At 38.5% G+C, this 18,536-nt stretch overlaps 1 protein-coding gene across 1 annotated transcript in view; it reads left to right on the top strand.

Moving 5' to 3' along the window:
- The window catches only part of E2F7 (E2F transcription factor 7), a 44,308-nt gene that overhangs the window by 10,743 nt on the left and 15,029 nt on the right, over window positions 1-18,536 (top strand). Inside the window, exons 4-7 of the mRNA XM_011963760.1 lie at window positions 4,118-4,286; window positions 8,521-8,811; window positions 10,086-10,244; window positions 11,685-11,819. Coding sequence (XP_011819150.1) covers window positions 4,118-4,286; window positions 8,521-8,811; window positions 10,086-10,244; window positions 11,685-11,819 — 754 coding nt within the window. The remainder of the gene's footprint in view (window positions 1-4,117; window positions 4,287-8,520; window positions 8,812-10,085; window positions 10,245-11,684; window positions 11,820-18,536) is intronic.

Below are 18,536 nucleotides of genomic sequence, written 5' to 3'. Positions count from 1 at the left end.
TATTGGGGTTCTAAAAACTAAATAAGAATATGCCTTTTGTTGTCAAAGGCATATAAGTATTAGATTTTTTGTAATTTTTTTTGACAAAAATATAGCAAAGTGAAAATCAGCCAGTGGGAATTGTTAGTGACCTCTTTCACAAGGTAACATTGTTAATCTCTTACTTTGGTAGAACTAGTTGTTCTACTAAACACGCCCCTAAAACAATTAAAATTTTGGTTTCTACCCAGGCTTTATAGAGAGATTTTAGCTGATCAGTCGCTAGAAATGTTCACCACCTGCAGGAAGTAAATGCCTACAATTTTGGTGGATTTAAAACTGACTTTCTTTTAAAATTTAGGGCTTTAATATCTTTCAGCATTGTTTCACAATTTTTGGTATAGAGGTGTTATACATCTTTTGTCAGGTTTATCTCTAGGTTTCCAATTTTTTTGGTGCCATTGCAAATTTTTTTTTGTTTCAATTACCAATAGTTTGTTTCTAGTATATACAAATACAATTGATTTGTGTGTGTGTGTGTGTGTGTGTATTGATCTTATATCCAGAAAACTTATTATACTGATGCTTTTAACGTCTGATTTATTAGATCAAAGTCAAGTATTTTAAGTAGGTTTTTTTTTTTTCCTTTTTCTAACTTTTATTTTAAGTTCATTGGGTACATGTGCAGGTTTGTTACATGGGTAAATTGCATTTTGCGAGTGTTTGGTGTACAGATAATTTGGTCACCCAGGTAATCATCATAATATCCAATAGGTAGTTTTTCAATCCTCACCCTCCTCTCACCTTCTACCTTCAAATAGGCCTTGGTGTCTATTGTTCCCTTCTTTCTGTCTCGGGGTACTCAATGTTAAAACAGACTTTTAATACCTTTTTTAAACTAGTCTTTGTTACCTTTTGATAGACTATTTGATCATCTAAAATATACTTATCCTTTGCAGTACCTTTAACACCATGATTCTACCTCTCAGCCCAAAAATGGGTACAATGTAATTAATTTACATCTCCCTCCCCAACAGAGTAACCACTCTTCTGAATTTGTATGTATAGTCTTAGGGGACTTGCTTTTGTCAATCAACATACATCCTTAAGTTTTTGCATGTAGCTGTAGTTCTTTCATTGCTGTATGATAATCCACTGCATGACTACACCACAATTTATTCATTCTCCTGTTTGTAGCCATTTGGGTTGTTTGCAGTTTAGGGCTAATACAGACTATGCTATGATATTTGTTCTTGTTTATGTCTCCTGGCATACATACACAACAGTTTCCCTTGGATAGTGGTTCTCAAAGGGTCATCTGGGGACCTCGGTGTCCACAGACAGTTTTCAGAGGGTGAGGACGTCAAAACTCTTTTCATAATTATACAAAGACCTTTGCCATTTGAACTCTCATTCTCTCCCAAGTATACACTGGAGTCTTCCAGGAAGTACATGATGTGGATATTGCAACAGACTGACTACAAAAGGCAAACACAAGAATCAGTTCTCTTCTATTAATCCAGAAACTAAAGAGATTTGAAAAATAATATTTAAGATACCCCTTTCTCACAAAACATTTTAACTGCCTCAATTTAATTTCTATTAATTGGTAGCTATCAATAGATAACTCACATAAACAAAAAGCCCTGTGGAGTCCTCAGTAATTTTTAAGAGCATGAAGGGGTCCTGTGAGCAAAATGTTTGAGAACTACTGTTTTGGGTACATACCTACTGGTGGAGGTGCTAGGTCATTAGATATGGAGATGTTCACAAGATAATGCCAAATTGCTTTCCAAAGTACTATTTGCCTCCCCCCAGAAATAAATAAAGTTTTAGTCATCCATATCCTCTCTGACACTTGAAATTGTCTAATTTAGTAATTTCTGCTAATCTCATGATTATACAGTATATATCTTTTTGTGATATTTATTGGCTTTTCTTTGATTACTCATGAGATTAAGCTTCTTTCCACATGTTTACTGGCCACCATGTTTTTTGCTTCTCTGTGAAATGCCTGTTTGTGTTCTTGGCCAATTTTAATTGTTTTTTGTTGTTGTTGTTGTTGTTATATTGATTTGTAGGAGTTGATTATATAATGATACTAAACCTTTATTATATGTGTTATGTATCTATTCTTTCAGTTAGGTAATTGTCTTTTCCCTTTATGTTATTTCTTGATGGACAAAAGTTCTTAAGTTTAATATAGTTCATTTTTTCCTTTTAAGGGTAATGTTTTTTGTGTCTGAAGAAGCTCTTCCCTATTCCAAGGTTAGAAAAATATTCTCCTTCATTTTCTTCATTTAAAATTTGCTTTACATGTTGAAATCCTTGATCCATTTGGAATTGCTTTTTGTGTATGGTGTGAGTCAAGAATACAACTTTGTTTTTCTGTACGTATCATCAGTTGTCCCTGCACCATTTATTCAGGAGATCTTTCTCTTCCCCTCAGCTCGCAGTGCAACTGCTTTCATATCAAAATTCCATTTACATGTGTGTCTGTTTCTGAACTCTTCCTGTTCTATTGTCCATCCCTGTCCTAATACCCTATTGTAATAAGCACTGATAATCAGGTAAAACAGGACCCTCAACTTATTTTTCTTCAGAGTGTGTGGGCTACTCTGGGCTGTTTGTTCGTCCATATGTGTTTCAGATTGGATTTTATTGAGATTGCATTTAATCTAGAGATTAAGAATTAACCTCCTTAAGATACTGAGTTTTTTATCTATGAAGACAATGTATTTCACTAAATTTTAAGTATTCTTTAAAATCTAAGTTTTAGGATTTTATGCAAATAGATTTTTGCTAGATGTATTTCTAAAATCCTTACCATTTTTGTTGCTATCATAAATGATGTCTTTTCAATGTATTTGCTGTTACTGTTGTATAGGAATGCAGCTGATTTTTAAAAACATATTATCTTGTATTCAACTACCCTGCTGAATTCTCTTACTATTTTTAATGATTTGTCTGGAATTCTTTTGAGTTTTTGTGTGAATAGTGACATCTTCTGCAGAAGGAAAGTAGCTGATTCCTTTCCAGTCCCTGTGCCTCAGTTTCTTTTTCTTGTCCTCATGCATTGACTAGGGTCTTCAATATGATATACAAGAGAAAGTGAGAGTGGACATCCATATTGTTTCCTGACTTTAGGGGAACACGTCCAAGGTTTTATAAATAGATGTTTTCATGAATACCCTTCATTGAAGAAGCTCTCTGTTATTCCTAGTTTTTTTTTATTATTGTTATTATTATACTTTAAGTTCTAGGGTACATGTGCACAGCGTGCAGGTTTGTTACATATGTATACAAGTGCTATGTTAGTGTGCTGCACCCATTAACTTGTCATTTACATTAGGTATATCTCCTAATGCTATCCCTCCCCCCTCCCCCCACCCCACGACAGGCCCCGGTGTGTTATTCCTAGTTTTTTAAAGGTGTTTTTGAAAGTCGTGAATGACTGTTAAATTTATCAAATTTTTTTTTGAATCTATAGAAATGATTATATCACTTTTCTCTTGAATCTATTTGTCGAAAAGCCTTTTACTTTCTTGGGGCTTGAATGGAGCCCCTTTCAAATGTGGGTTGAGGAAACAGGATGATAGTTTAATGTATTTACAAATAAAAGAATAAGGAAGAATATGATTGGACTGCCTTCGTTCACTTTCATCAATCTTTGGTCAATTGTAAAATCTAAAGCAGTTTGGTGACAGAATGTAGGCCAGTGCATCTGAAACTTCCACATCAATAAAAATTACGTAGAATCTTATGAAAAGGCAGATTCTGATATAGCTGATGCCTGAGCTTCTGTATCTCACAAGCTCTTGGTGATGCTGATTCCACAGGCCCAGTGAGCGCACTAGTAGCTAGACCATAGCAACCTGTAAATGATTTGCATTTTTCATTTGTCAAACTTTTCACTCATAGACTCAGCCTCAAATTATAAAGGAGAAAAAAAAAATCAGTCCAGAGAAGACAATAGATAAAACATTCAGGGAATTAGATTAGGAAATGTATTTTAACCAGAATCTAGGATGGTGTGGATTGAGATGTCCCCCCAGTTTGCCAGTACCGGCCATTGCCATTTCTCCATTAGGATGTTAACTGTGACATCTTCCCCCTCCCTTCTATCTGCCCTCTGTAGCTTGATGTTGTTGGGGACAGTGCTGTGGACGAATTTGAAAAGCAAAGGCCAAGCAGAAAACAGAAAAGTTTAGGACTCCTGTGCCAGAAGTTTCTAGCTCGCTATCCAAGTTATCCCTTGTCAACTGAGAAAACTACCATCTCCCTAGATGAAGTTGCTGTCAGTCTTGGTATGTATCATCAGATTACCTGGAGGCCTGTCTCCAGTTACAGTGGGAAACTGGTTTCCTTGGGCAGGCTGAAGGTTGAGGTAGTGTGAGCCCCTCAATTGGGTGAAGACAGAGGAATAGGCAGAGCTTCCTTTGTCATCGTCAAATTTGTTTTCATTATACACAGAATTTCAGGGAGACTTTCAGACCTCAGGACCAAATGAGAATGCAGTCTCTTTTAACCTTAAAATATATTTTTATAATGAGTAATATTTTTATAATAGAGTTACATTACAAATTAGTATCTCATTTTAAATTCATCCTACTTCAGACAGATGCAAAACTATTTAGAAATAGCCTGCTTTTTATTTTTAATAATGCTTCCAGGAGTTCAGAACTGGTGTGATTTCAACTTTGTAAAGCAAGATTTGAGAGCAAGAGCATTATGTTTAAAGCCCTATACGATAATTGGCATAGCAAGTGGGTCAAACTAGAAAACGGTCATTTGGACATAACTCAAACAACTAAATCTTATAACAAAGAAGAATCCGTGTGTTCACGTGCATGAGTGTATGATGTGAGATGGGTGTATGTGCTGGAAATATGTATACACCTGCTTCAGAATAGAGACCCCTAGTGGACATTGCATTTAGTTCCAGAATGAATGTATTGTTGACAATCGTTAAGTAAGCAGAAATCACAATGACTTGAAGGTGTCAGGGTGTCCCCTTAAAAATAGGAAGGTTTTACACACACACACAAAAAGAAAAAGTTCTGAAGAAATCAGCTAAATAAATGATAGATTATAATTTTTAGTTTGTTTCTTAGTTCTATTTCTTCCATATCCTAGAGAAATATGCCCAAGTAGAGGAACGTCAACTTGAATTATTCAAGCTGAAAGCTAAATAGATTTTGGTTGTTGGAAACTGAGAAGAAGAGATAGTGGGTTATGATAAGAAGACCATGGGCTGGGCTTTGGGTCACATGGGGCTAGATTTGAAGCCCAGCTCTCTAATTTACAGGCTGTAAGAGCTTTAAAAAGTGAATTAACCTTTTTTTTTTTTTTTTTTGGTCTATAACGTAGAGACCGCAGCACCTACCTTGCAGAGACATAGCAAAGTTAGGGATAATGTCAGTAACATGCCAAAGTCAATGCCTGGCATGGAGAGCTCTAATTATGTGGAGCAGTTTCTACTCAGCTCTTACTAGAATGTCGATACCCTAGCTGCCTTTTCCATCTCTATAGGAAGAGGAAGTAGAGTGCTATGGTTTGGGGGCCGATTTGGAGCCCAGAAGTGTAATATAGTATTCTAGAATTGGGGGCAATTAATCAAAAAAGGAAAGTGAGCCAACTGAGCATCAAAAAATGGGGTCCCTTGCTGGCCCTGGGGTGTATCAGTTGCATTCACATGGCGTTTCTAATGGGAGGGTGTATGGAATGTTATACTCTCTCAACAAGATGTGTTAACATATGAAAACAGACTGGAATAAAGAAGCAGGCAGTTTTGGGCAAGGGACTATTGACTGCTCCTGCCAGCATCTTCCAGTAGGCATGGTGAAGAGCCAGTTGAGGGCTTTTGGGTCCAGGGTCCTAGAAACTAGTCTTACAGTAATGAAGGTAAAATGACAGATGGTCTGATACCCTTCTCATTGGGGTTCATGAAGCCTACTTCCTCCATGTACCCAACTTCCATTAAGGAGTCTTGCACTGGTGTCCCTGCAGAAGACAAAGGATTAGATGTTTGACGCTGTGTTGCATCCCAGGGAGGACAGAAACATGGACTCCTACTTTCGTATGACTGCAGATGGTTGTGCACACCCCATGTTATGGCTGCCTGGAGCAGAACTCTAGAGATTTTTACAACAGCTTCCCAGTGCCTCCTGATCACCCAGACCTGCTAAACAAGCATGCCATCTTTTCATGTGACATCATAAAATGGGGTCCCTTGCTGGAAGCTATTTCACTGCCGACTATCTTGGGGTTGAGTCTGAACTCTGTGCTACATCCCAGGTTACAGACTGCAAGACTGTATTTTACTGAGGATATGCAGAGCATTCAAATTGCATTGTTTTCCAGATTCCAGTCCTATGTAGATTTGACATTGGATATGATGGGTAACAGTTTAGAGAACTGGGAGTAACTTAATAGCACACCCTGGGAAACTATTTTTCTGGACTGAGAATTCTTAGTAAGTCCCACCAGCAACTAAGGGAAGCATAGCAAAAATTAGTAAATCCTTGACCATATAACTAATGCCATGATTGGGATTAATAGAATGACTTCAATACAAAAGAAAAAGAAGACTGAATGCAGGGAAAACCGTTCTGACAGAGCAAGCCCCCAGAGTAATCTACGGGTCTTGAGACCTGTGAAATGGAACTTTTTAGTGCACCAGCCAGTGGATGGTTAAGCTCAGTTCAGATGAAAGAGGTAAGGGGTTGTGCAGACAGGCAGCTGTCATGTTGGTTTTCACCAAAAGCACCTACTGAACAGCCACTGTGCATCCTGAGAATCATCCGGGTGGTCAGAAACTTCTTTTATTTTCCCTTCTTGGGATGTCTAAGCCACTAGATGGAGACTTAACAGCTTGTCGTCAGATATCAACTAACAAAACAGCCAGGCATATGGCTAGCCCTGGAGTGTCAGTTGCGGTCACATGACATTTATAATGGGAAGGTTTATAGAATGTTATGCTGTAAACAAGACGTGTTAATACATGAAAACAGACTGGAATAAAGAAGCAGGCAGTTCTGGACAAGGGGCTGCTGCCTGCTCCTGCCAGCACCTTCCGGCAGGCATCTGGCACCGAAGCCTGAGCTTGTGAGGGTAACAAGCCTTTCAGGGTCATGAGCTGAAATGTTCTGATTGACTGTGAAATGCCTCTTCATGCATGTGATAGAACTTCCTCTCAGCTCTGGAGTTCTCATTGTAATTTGGTATATTTCTCATGTTAAATTTTTGAAGGGCCAACAGCTACATTCAGAGTCTGCCCTGATTATGTAACAGCTCCTGGCAAATGAAAGATGGCATCTTTGTAGCTGGGCTGGTTTTCTGCAAGATGCCTGAAGGCTTTTGCTATAGGCCCAAGGGCCTGTTAGATAACAGAATGAATCACAGACATGAGATTTTTAAAATCTATTTCTACTATGACCTCTCATGCTAGCAGGGATTTTAGGTATAACCAATGTCATGCCAAAAGTAATGACAAAAGTATTTATTTAAAATTAACACCTACTGGGGACTCTACAGTTACAACTAGATTTCATCCTCATTATTATATAAGATAAATACAAAACCACAAAAAGGTTAAGTAACTTCCCAGGATCACTCAGCTACTAAGGGATTTATCAGGGATTCAAATGTAGGCAGTCTGACCCCAGAGGCCCCCCACCTTAACCACTGTAAGTATTTTTGCTAGGTTTAATGGACAGCTTATAATCCTAGCTGCCTTGGGAGTGTTGGGAAAGTGAGTAGTGAGCTGCCGAGCCTCGTGGTCAGCTTGTACTGGAGTCTCTGCTTCACTTTTGGGCTGTTTGCCAGGTTATGGTGAATGAGAACACAGAGAATTGTTAATAGCCATGATGAACAAAAGGAAACTCCCATGTTGTTCCAACCCCAGCTCTGGCTTCCTTCAGCAATATGAGAAGGGTATTCAAGCCTTTGACACCTGCATTTCCAGTTCAAAATAGAAAACATAATATTTGCATCCATTTTCCTTACTGGTCCATTGAGAACGTTATCAAGGTAATATTTTTATATCATTGGAACTTCATGAAAGGATAGATAGTGTTGTCTAATGGGGAAGTGTCAGTTACTGGACACAGTTGATTTTATAGTCTGCATAATTAGGAGTACAAGTCACAGTCAACCATCCATTCATCAAGTGTCCATTAGGCACACTGTTACGTATATTGCTCAGACCACCAATTTCAGCATGCTGAAATGTTTGTGTGGTTTGCCTGATGGGTCTAAAGAGCAGTTGCTGTACTGTTTATGTCAGACAGATGGAAATGTCACCATCTCTGGATAGATGTTTTATTTCAGATCTGTTTAAGGGTTGGATCTCAAGAAGGAAAAAGAAAAATAATTTCTATTGGTTGCATCCTTGCAGGTTGAATTTCTTGAGCATCCACGCAGTGGGCATTATATTGGGGATCAGACAAAGTAGTTCACAGACATAGTCCAGGCCCTCAAGAAACTTCTCTTCAAAAATGTTTGTCTGCATCATGTCCATCGGCCTCTGTTTTTAAACAGGTGTGGAAAGGAGACGCATCTATGACATTGTAAATGTGCTAGAATCGCTGCATCTGGTCAGCCGGGTGGCTAAGAATCAGTATGGCTGGCATGGACGGCACAGCCTGCCAAAAACCCTGAGGAACCTCCAGAGACTAGGAGAGGAGCAGAAATATGAAGAGCAGATGGCCTACCTCCAACAGAAAGAGCTGGACCTGATGGATTATAAATTTGGAGAACGTAAAAAAGATGGCGATCCAGATTCCCAGGAACAACAGTTATTGGATTTCTCTGAACCCGACTATCCCTCTTGTGAGTCCATTGTAACTTCATGAGTAATGGCAGAGAAAGAGTGATGGTCTTTTCTGCAGAGATTCACTGCTCAGATGGGAAGTGCCAGGTTGACAAACCTAGAAGGATATGTCCTCTTATTCTCTTCACTGAAGAAAGGAAAGCAGATGACTCCCCAACTGGACTGTCCACTCGACCCCATTTAAACAAACCTGGCCGATGGCAGTTCACTCGAGTTTGGCCTGTTGGGAGAATAGATCGCTAGCAGTACTCCCATTTTTAGATTGGCAGCCCCATGCTTTTTCTTTGAGATTTACTTTGTAAATCTGTAACTGTTTGCAACTGTAAGATTTACTTTGAAAAAGTTGTATTTTCAAAGAATTTTATCTAATTATATACTGAAGTAGACTTAGACTACTTAGAAAAGAACTCCATTCGCAGAAAATGTTGATAAGAAAGACAGACAACCTCTGCTTTCATTTGGTGCAGAATTTTTATTTACATCGGCATCATTCTTCCTTCCCAATTCATATTTAGCCTATTCTTGTTTTAGCCATTGATCTTCATCCCTGTTGTTAAGATGACAAAGTACAAGTGTCACGTCTCACTTGCAAATATAAGAAATGGAAAGAAAGGTGGGCCTGGTTTTCATTAGATTCACTGCCTCATGCCTTTTAGTTCCACCCCATGAGCCAGTACTTATCTTAATAACCAGAGAAGACAGCCATCTGTCGGGGATGGTTTGCCTGCCATCCACAGGAGCACATATCTAATCTGTCTCCTGTTTATATATAGTTCATTTGTTCACATATTTCTGAAAAGAAGTGGAAGAGGCGGGCATCTACTATGTTTAGGGTATAGTCTAGATATTGCAGGCACAGAGAAATAAAAATGGAGTAGCAATTTGCCTTTGAGAGGAGAGTTGATGTTCTGAAAACAATTCTATATTCCTACCCTATCTTTTTATCATTCTACGTTAATCTTTCCAAGAAGTTGCCTCGGTAAAACTACCGTATGGATTCTATTATAGGAAGTATAAGTATAAAGCACTGAGTGGTTTAAAATATGCATCTCAGAGTTTATGCCTACTGTAGAGTAATTTTACGAGCCACAAGAAAATCGGCCTCATTTCTTCCTGAGCTGACTTCTGCGATGTGTATCCAGTAAGCTTCTGCCTGTGACAAGGGTGATCTTTCCATCTGCTGATAGGGCTAGATCATTTTGGGAAGCTGCAAGTATAGTCTTTCTTGTAGAAAATCATGTGTTTTGATGCTTTTGTTTCATTCCTTGTGTAGCATCTGCAAACAGTAGAAAAGACAAGTCTCTGAGAATTATGAGCCAGAAGTTTGTCATGCTGTTCCTCGTCTCCAAAACCAAGATTGTCACTCTGGATGTGGCTGCCAAAATACTGATAGAAGAAAGCCAAGATGCCCCGGACCACAGTAAATTTAAAAGTAAGAATCTTCACGTACATCAACTTACTAGTACAAAAAGGGTGGGATTTCATGTGTTGATATTTTCTCCTTCCAAGATTAAAAATATATATATTGTTTTTGACATACGTACTCCTTTCCTGCATTCATCAAGGTTTTTGGTGCTGTGACAGGTAAGTTAGTCACCTACTAGAATTCAGCTTAAAGTCCTGTCAGTGCCTTTTTCTTGATGATTTCAGTAGAGTGAAAAACGGAACACTATCCTGAGAACTCCGGTCAGGGAGGGTGTGAATTATTTTGCATTTCTCTTTAGTAATGCTGCATCCAAGACAGAATGTCTGAGTTTTCTTTACCCTTTTTTCCCCACCCCCTGCATACTCTTCTGAAGGGTGGAGATGAAAATTGTCTACAGGTAAGAACCAGAAGAATGCCCAGGGTAAGGGTGGTGGGACATGGACAGGGAGAGAGTTTCCAAGCATCACACCCAGTGCATCCTCCTTTTCTGTCCAGCTTGGATACTGAGCCAAATGCCCTGGGCTGCTGGTAGCCTGTAAGCCCCGGGAAACCATGAGCTGCAACACTCTCTAGCTATTTTTTGTTTCCAGCTGAAATTACAGTCACCCTGTGGGTGAAATGGCTAGATAAAATCAGGATTGGGAAGAAGAAAGCTGCATCTGGGGTGAATGCTTACTATTTCTAGATGATAATTCAAACTTCTTTGCTTGATCTTAACACCGAGGTCAAGTGGGTTTCCTACCTGTAAATCCATTTCTTGAATAGAAAATACTCTGTGGTCATTATCCTGCCTGTTTCATGTGCTACCACCCCTTCTGAGTATTTCCTCTACTTTGTACATATTTAAGTGTTTCTCCCAAAGCCACTTAAGATTCAGGTGAGGCCCGTCCAACCGCTTCTCACTGGGTGGCCGGAATGCTACGATTTCAGGTGAGGAGCTGCCTGTCTTTAGCACAGTTGTACTGTTGACCTTGAGCATCCTGTGTGCCCAGGAGTGCAGCCTGGCAGGAAACTCTGGGGAATCTTTGTCATTTTCACAGATCAGCTGCCTGGTGGAGCTGGCACCACAGTCTCCTGCTGGGAGAAACTCAGGGCATGCTTTTGACGTGCCATGTCAGAATTACATTTACTAAGCCTTTAATTACAGCCCGTTCCCTCCCTTGCTGTTTTTGCAATCACAGTGTTCCCTATGTGTCACCAGGTGCCTCTTGTAAGAGGTGTGAAGTTGTGGGAATGGAAGGACACACTGACCTTCCCTTAGCCTTCAGATACTGCAGGTACATAAATCCTGGGTGATTTTATGACAGAGCCACTGGTCTCCTCATCCCAACTTGCTGCTTTCCACCCGAGGTTTATATGGCAGCCGAGAAAAGTTACCTGTCACATAAACTAAACTGTTATGGTGTCACAGGCAGCATGATCATAATCGCGTTTTATATCTTCAAGCAAAGGTACGACGCCTCTATGACATAGCCAATGTTTTGACCAGCTTGGCTCTGATAAAGAAAGTGCATGTAACAGAGGAGCGAGGCCGTAAACCAGCCTTCAAGTGGATCGGGCCTGTGGACTTCAGCTCAAATGGTAAGGTGGCGTGGTTTTGCTAGCAGGCTGTTTTATTTCGAATTCTCAGTTCCTTTTTCAGGTCTCACATCTACTACACAGTGAGACTGATCTTTTCCCATGTCACATACAAAATAGACCAGTGACTCCACTCTTGGAATGGTTAACATTAGCCTATAAATTGTGCGTGCTGGTTTGCCCACACATGGTAGGAAAAGAAGTACTGAGCATTTATAACGTGGGAGTTTCTCTAACTACTAATTTACAGCTCTTTAACTGTTTAAATTTTGTTCCGAAGCTTTTTCCTGAAAGTTTGGGACCCAGAATTAAAAATGACACCTCTTTTGAACTTCAGTTGTTGCTACATTTGCAGACTAAAACGTGGTTTCTCTTTGAAATTCTACGTAATGTAAAAATTATGAGTAAAAATCACATCAATTACTATCACAAAACTTATATGTGGTAAGACTGCATCTAAATGTAGTATGAATGTAATGGACTTTTTTTATTTAAAAGGTTATAAATATAATTTTACAAAACTGGAGTCAAAGAGGATATTATCTTCTACTTATTTCATGGGTAATATATGAGCAATCAGGGACTAGATCCAACTGCACTAGCTATTTTACATACAGCTGTAACTGCCTGGGAAGAAGCCATTAAAGTCATTTTTAAATTACCCTTCCAATTTTGGTGTTAGTGGTATAAATGTGAGCCACTTAACCCAGGCTTATAAATATATAGCTCTCCACCTCACTTGTAGCACATTATTCACTTAGGATCTAGATGAAACCACTTAAAATCAAGTATAACAAATTCAACCCAGTGCATACAACACTGTGTGCCAGTGACTATATTAAGGGCCCTGAGAGACTGAAGATGTGGGTGACACAGTCCCTGCCTGCATGAAGCATACAACTTTGCCCTTTTCTCCTTTCTGCCTCTGGTTTCTCCCGTTCTTTTCACCTGTGAAGCCCTCTTCTTTTTAACATGAAAATATTCTCAAACTTCAAGATCTGGCTCAAATGTCAACTCCTCTATGAAGTTTTCCCTGATAACCCAGAGCAGAGTGTCTCATCTGAATGACTGCAATTGAGTATTGTGCGGTTTGTGCTGGATGAGGTTGATACGGTGGTGTCATCCCTACCCTACACATCTGAGACCAGACATCATCTTTATTCATCCTTGATTACCCCATAGTATCCAGAACAGTGCCTTACTCACTTTACTTGGTTAATGAGCTTCTATAATTAGGCATATAGTTAGCATACATTTGCAAGTTAGGAGAGCAATTACACTCTAGATGGGGTGGTACTGGCTCTATAGGCATTCAGAGAGGATACAGATTAAGTTCTGATGGGCTGTTAGGTTTTGGAAGGATGAAGAGAACATGGGATAAAAAATAATGAGATACAGTGTTACAGTGTGATCACTGGGGACTGTATTTTTGGAAGGCCTCAAAAATTAAGGCAAGAAATTTGGACTAGATGTGATAGACAGAATTAACCAAGAGTCTTCGGACAGTGATTAAAAGAGAGGAAGGACTCAAAGGTGGTCGTACCATTGAGGAAAATTAGATAGCTGGGCTGGGCACAGTGGCTCATACCTGTAATCCCAGCACTTTAGGAGGCCAAGGCGGGTGGATCACCTGAGGTCAGGAGTTCGAGATGAGCCTGACCAATATGATGAAACCCCGTCTCTACTAAAAATACAAAAATTAGCCAGGCATGGTGGCATGCACCTGTAATCCCAGCTACTTCGGAAGCTGAGACAGGAGAATTGCTTGAACCTGGGAGGCGGAGGTTGCAGTGAGCCAAGATCGCGCCATTGCACTCCAGCCTGGGCAACGAGTGTAACCCCGTCTCAAAAAAAAAAAAAAAAAGAAAGAAAAAGAAAGTAAGATAGCTGGAAGATGAGCAGCTGTTGAGAAGTTGAGACGTTCATGTATTTGCACCACGGGACAGAACGGGGAGAACTCTCGGATTTGACATGAGAGAAAGACTTTGGAGGCAGGTCAGGAAAATTAAATTGAACGTATTTCCTCTGCCCGCCAGAAACCTGATCTTTCTGTATTCCCTAGTGTCGTTACTGATAACATCAAGTTTCCTTTGATTCCTTGAGCCATTCTCCTTCATCCATTTCTCACAAATTTTATAAATGTCTTCCTCCTCCTCTTTCCTACTAGCATGGCACAGTGTATTATGAATGGTGTTTTCTTTTTAACAGCTTAATCGAGATGTCATTGATACGTAATAAATGGCAGGAAGTTAAAGTTACAATCTGATAAGTTTTTCATATGTGTGTACCTGTGAAATCATCAAGATAATGAACATATCCATTACCTTCAAAAGCCTCCTCCTGCCCGCTTTGTAATTCCTCCCTCCTGGTCCCCACTCCCATCCCCAGGCAACCACTGACCTGCTTTCTGTCACTCTGGATTTGTTTGTATTTTCTATAATTTTGTTGTAAGTGAATCATATATAGCCAATCTTCATTATTTACAGATTTCTTATTCGTGAATCTGTCTACTTACTAAAATTAACTTGTAACTCCAAAGTCAGTACTCAGGGTGTTTCCACAGTCAGTTGTGGTCATGCACAGCTTGGTGAAGAATTTGGGTCTCCCAATGCACATGTCCCCAGATGAATCAGGCAGTACTCTGCCTTCTTGTTCCAGCTCTCATATCATAAGCCAGCATTCTGTTTGCAGTCTTTTTAGTGCCACTTTTTCACATTTTTGTGCTTTTTGGCTCCCAAGTATTGCTGTCTAGTGTTTCTTAACACAAGAAAGCTGCATTGTGCCTTACGGAGAATATACATGTGTTAGATAAGCTTTGATCAGGTATGAGTTATAGTACTATTGGCCAAGTTCAATGTTAATAAATCAACAAATATTAAACAGATTTCTTTAAAAAGAAACACACATAAACAAGGTCATATATTGATCAGCTAATGAAAATGTTGTAACCAGAGGCTCACAGGAACCTAACCCTTTATGTCCCCTAGAAGCAATGGGTCAATATTTGCTAATTCGGTGTTTGCAGTGACTTTATAGAACATAACTACTGTGAATAATGAGAATCAACTATAACTGTACTCTTTTGATCAGGCTCCTTTCACTCAGCATAATTATTTTGAGATTTATACATATTGTAGCATGTATCAGTAATTTATTTTTATTGCTGAAGAGGCTATTATATATAAAGCTCCTGCAATTATTTATGTACATGTCTTTGTATGGGCATATGTTTTCATTTCTCTTGGGTAGATACCTAGGAATGGAAAGGCTGCAACGTATGGTAGGTGGATGTTTGAAATTTTTGAGAAACTTCCAAACTGTTTTCCAAAGCAGTTATGACATTTTACTACCAACAGTATATGAGAGTTCTAGTTCAACCATATCTTGCCAAAACTTGATATAGTCAGTCTTTTTAATTTTAGCCATCCTGATAGGTGTGTAGTGGTATCTCATTTTGGTTTTAATTTGCATTTCTCTAGTGATTAATGATGTTAAGCATCTGTTTTGCCATCTGTTTATCTTCCTTAGTGAAGGGTGTGCTCAGATCTTTTGCCCATTTGTTGCTGTTGGGTTGTCTGCTTTCTTATTATTGAATTGTGAGAGTTGTATATACATTCTGCATACAAGTCTTTTATCAGGTATATGATTTCCAAATATTTCCCCTCCATCTGTGGCTTTGTATTTTCATTTTTTTACCAGTGTCTTTTGAAAGTCAGAAGATCTTAATCTTCAGGAATTCCACTAATACATTAATTTTTATTAATGTTTTTCTTTAGTGGGTCATGTTTTCAGTTTTTAGGTAAGAAATCTTTGCCTAACACGAGATCACACATGTGGGTGTGAGTTATGGATCAATGGGGTGCTTTTCTGAGAGGATGGGAGGTTACATATTGATATCCAGTTGTACCCGCACCATTTGTTGAAAATATTATCCTTTCTCTCCTAAATTTATTTCGTGCCTTTATTAAAAATAAATTGACCACATATATGTATGGTAATGTTTCTGGACTCTCCATACTGCTGCGTTGATCTGTTTGTCTATTTGCTGTCATGCTAATACTGACCTCTTAAAACGAGTTGGGAAGTAGTCACTCCTCTTCAGTTTTCTGGAAGAGTTTGTGTAGAATTGTTATTATTTTTTCCTTAAATGTTTGGAAGAATTTATCAGTGAAGAATCGATAAATAAAGAATTTTTCAGTGAAGCCATTTGGGTCTGGTTTTTATCTGTAGTTAAAAACTTTCTATGTGAGAAGGTTTTTAACTACAGATTACATTTTTTGAATAGCTATAGAGCTATTCAGATTATCTCTTTATAGCTCCTTTAACTTTGAGTTCAATTTGTTCTTATTGTAGTTTATTAAGGTAGAAGCTGAAATAATTAATTTGAGACCTTTCTTCTCTTCCAATAAGCATTTAGTACTATAAATTTTCCTCTCAGTACTGCTTTAGCTGTATCTAACAAATGTCGATATGTGTGTTTTCATTGTCTTCCAATTCAAAATACTTTCTATTTTCCCTTTTGATGTCTTCTTTGGCCCACAAATTATTCAGACACGTGTCATATAGTTTCTAAATATTCTGGGATTTTCCAAACGTCTTTCTCTTATGGATTTCTAATTTCATTTCATGTAACCAGAGAATATACTTTGTAAAACTTGAATCTTTTAAATTTATTGAGACTTGTTTTGTGGTACAGACACAGTCCATCTTGGTAAATATACACAAATATACAGAGTATATATTCTGTTGTTGTTTGGTAGAATGTTCTATAAATGTCCAGTTCTTTTATATTCTTACTGATTTTATGTTTACTTGTTCTAGCCATTATTGATAGATGGATATTGAAATCTTTGATTATAGTTGCAGATTTGTCTGTTTCCTCTTGCAGTTCTTTAAAGTTTTGTGGAATGTATTTTGAGGCTCTTTCATGAACTCTGTCTGCATAAATATTTAGGATCACTATGTCTTCTTGATGAACTGACCCTTTTATCACTATAAAATTACCCTCTATTCCCGGAGATAATTCTTTGCTCTGAAATCTACTTTGTCTCATAGTGATATAGTCACTTCAGCTTTCTTTTTATTAGTTAGCATAATATATATTATCCTTTTATTTAAATAATTTCTGTCTCTATTTAATGTGAGTGTCTGGTGGGCAGTATACATAGTTGAATTCTTTTTAATCTAATTTGACAATTTATGCTTTTCAATTGGGTTATTTAGGCCATTTACACTTAATGTGATTCTTGATCTTGAATTTTAATCTGTCATCTTGCTATTTGTCCTATTTGCTTATTGTTTCTTTTTCCTCTTTTTCTTTCTTTTGGATTTATTAAGTATTTTTTATGCTTCCATTTTATCTCCTTTGTTGATTTCTTGGCTATAATTCTTTGTTGTGTTAATGGTTGCTTTAAGGTTTATAGTGTACATTTTTAATTTGTCACAGTCTACTTTCAAGTGATCGTATACTACATGTATTGTACAAGAATCTTACAATAACTTGCTTTCATTCCTCCCTGCCTGGCCTTTGTGCTATTGCTGTCAAACATTTTACTGCTATATATGTTACAAACCCCATGGTGTGTTACTGGGGGCTTTTTGTTTGTTTTTTTGGTAGAGACAGGGTTTCACTATGTTGCCCAGGCTGGTCTCAAACTCCTGAGCTCAAGTGATCCACCCGCCTCAGCCTCCCAAAGTGTTGGGATTAGGGGTGTGGACTACCACGCCTCGTCCACAGTTAATTACCTTTTAAAGAAACTTTAATAAGAAAATTTCCTAACCCTAACCCATGTTGTTACCATTTCCAGTGCTTGTCATTTTTTTGTAAATGTAGGTTTCCATCTAATATCATTTTTTTTCTGCTTGATGAACTTTAACATTTCTTTTAGTGCAAGTATGCCAATGATGAATTCTTCTAGCTGTTGTATGTCTGAGAACGTCTTTATTGTGCCCCTGCTTTTGAAAAACATTTTTGCTGGGTAAAAAATTCTAGGTTGACGCCAGGCACCATTGCTTATGCCTGTAGTCCCCACTACTCAGGGGGAAGGAGGTGGGAGGATTGTTTGAGCCCAGGAGTTCAAGTCCAGCCTAGACAATACAGTAAGGCCCCTGTATCAAATAACTAAAAGAATTTGAGGTTGAAGTTTTTTTTTCCTTTAGTTCCTTTTTTTTTTTTTTTAATTTATTTTATTTTTTTTAGAGACACGGTCTCACTCTGTCACCCAAACTGGAGTGCAGTGGCATGATGGCACGATCATGGCTCACTGCAACCTCAAACTCCTGGGCTCAAGCGATCATCCCACCTCAGCCACCCAAAGTGCTAGGATTACAGGTGTGAGCCCACACACTCAGCCCTTTAGTTCTTTAAAGAAGTTGCTCCACTGTTTTCTAGCCTGCATAGTTTCTGGCAAGAAATCAACCATCATCCTGTTCTTTATATGTTAATGTGTCATTTTTCCCTGGCTGCTTTTAAGTTCCTCTCTATGACTGGTTTTAAGTGATTTGATGATGTATGACTTGGTGTCCTTTTCTTCATGTTTCTTGTACTTAGATTTGTTGAGTTTCTTGGATCTTTGGGTTTAAAGTTTTCATCAAATTTGGCTAATTTTCAGCCAATTACTTAATCAAATATTTTTCCTGTCCCCTCATCTGCTGTTTTTACAGATTCCGCTTATGCTTGCTTTTGGTTACCTAACGTTGTCCCACAGTTTGCTGATTCTT

The sequence above is a fragment of the Colobus angolensis genome, unplaced genomic scaffold (assembly GCF_000951035.1).
Source record: "Colobus angolensis palliatus isolate OR3802 unplaced genomic scaffold, Cang.pa_1.0 Scaffold623, whole genome shotgun sequence".
NCBI classification, from domain to species: Eukaryota; Metazoa; Chordata; class Mammalia; order Primates; family Cercopithecidae; genus Colobus; species Colobus angolensis.
This window is presented reverse-complemented; position numbering and strand designations above follow the sequence as displayed.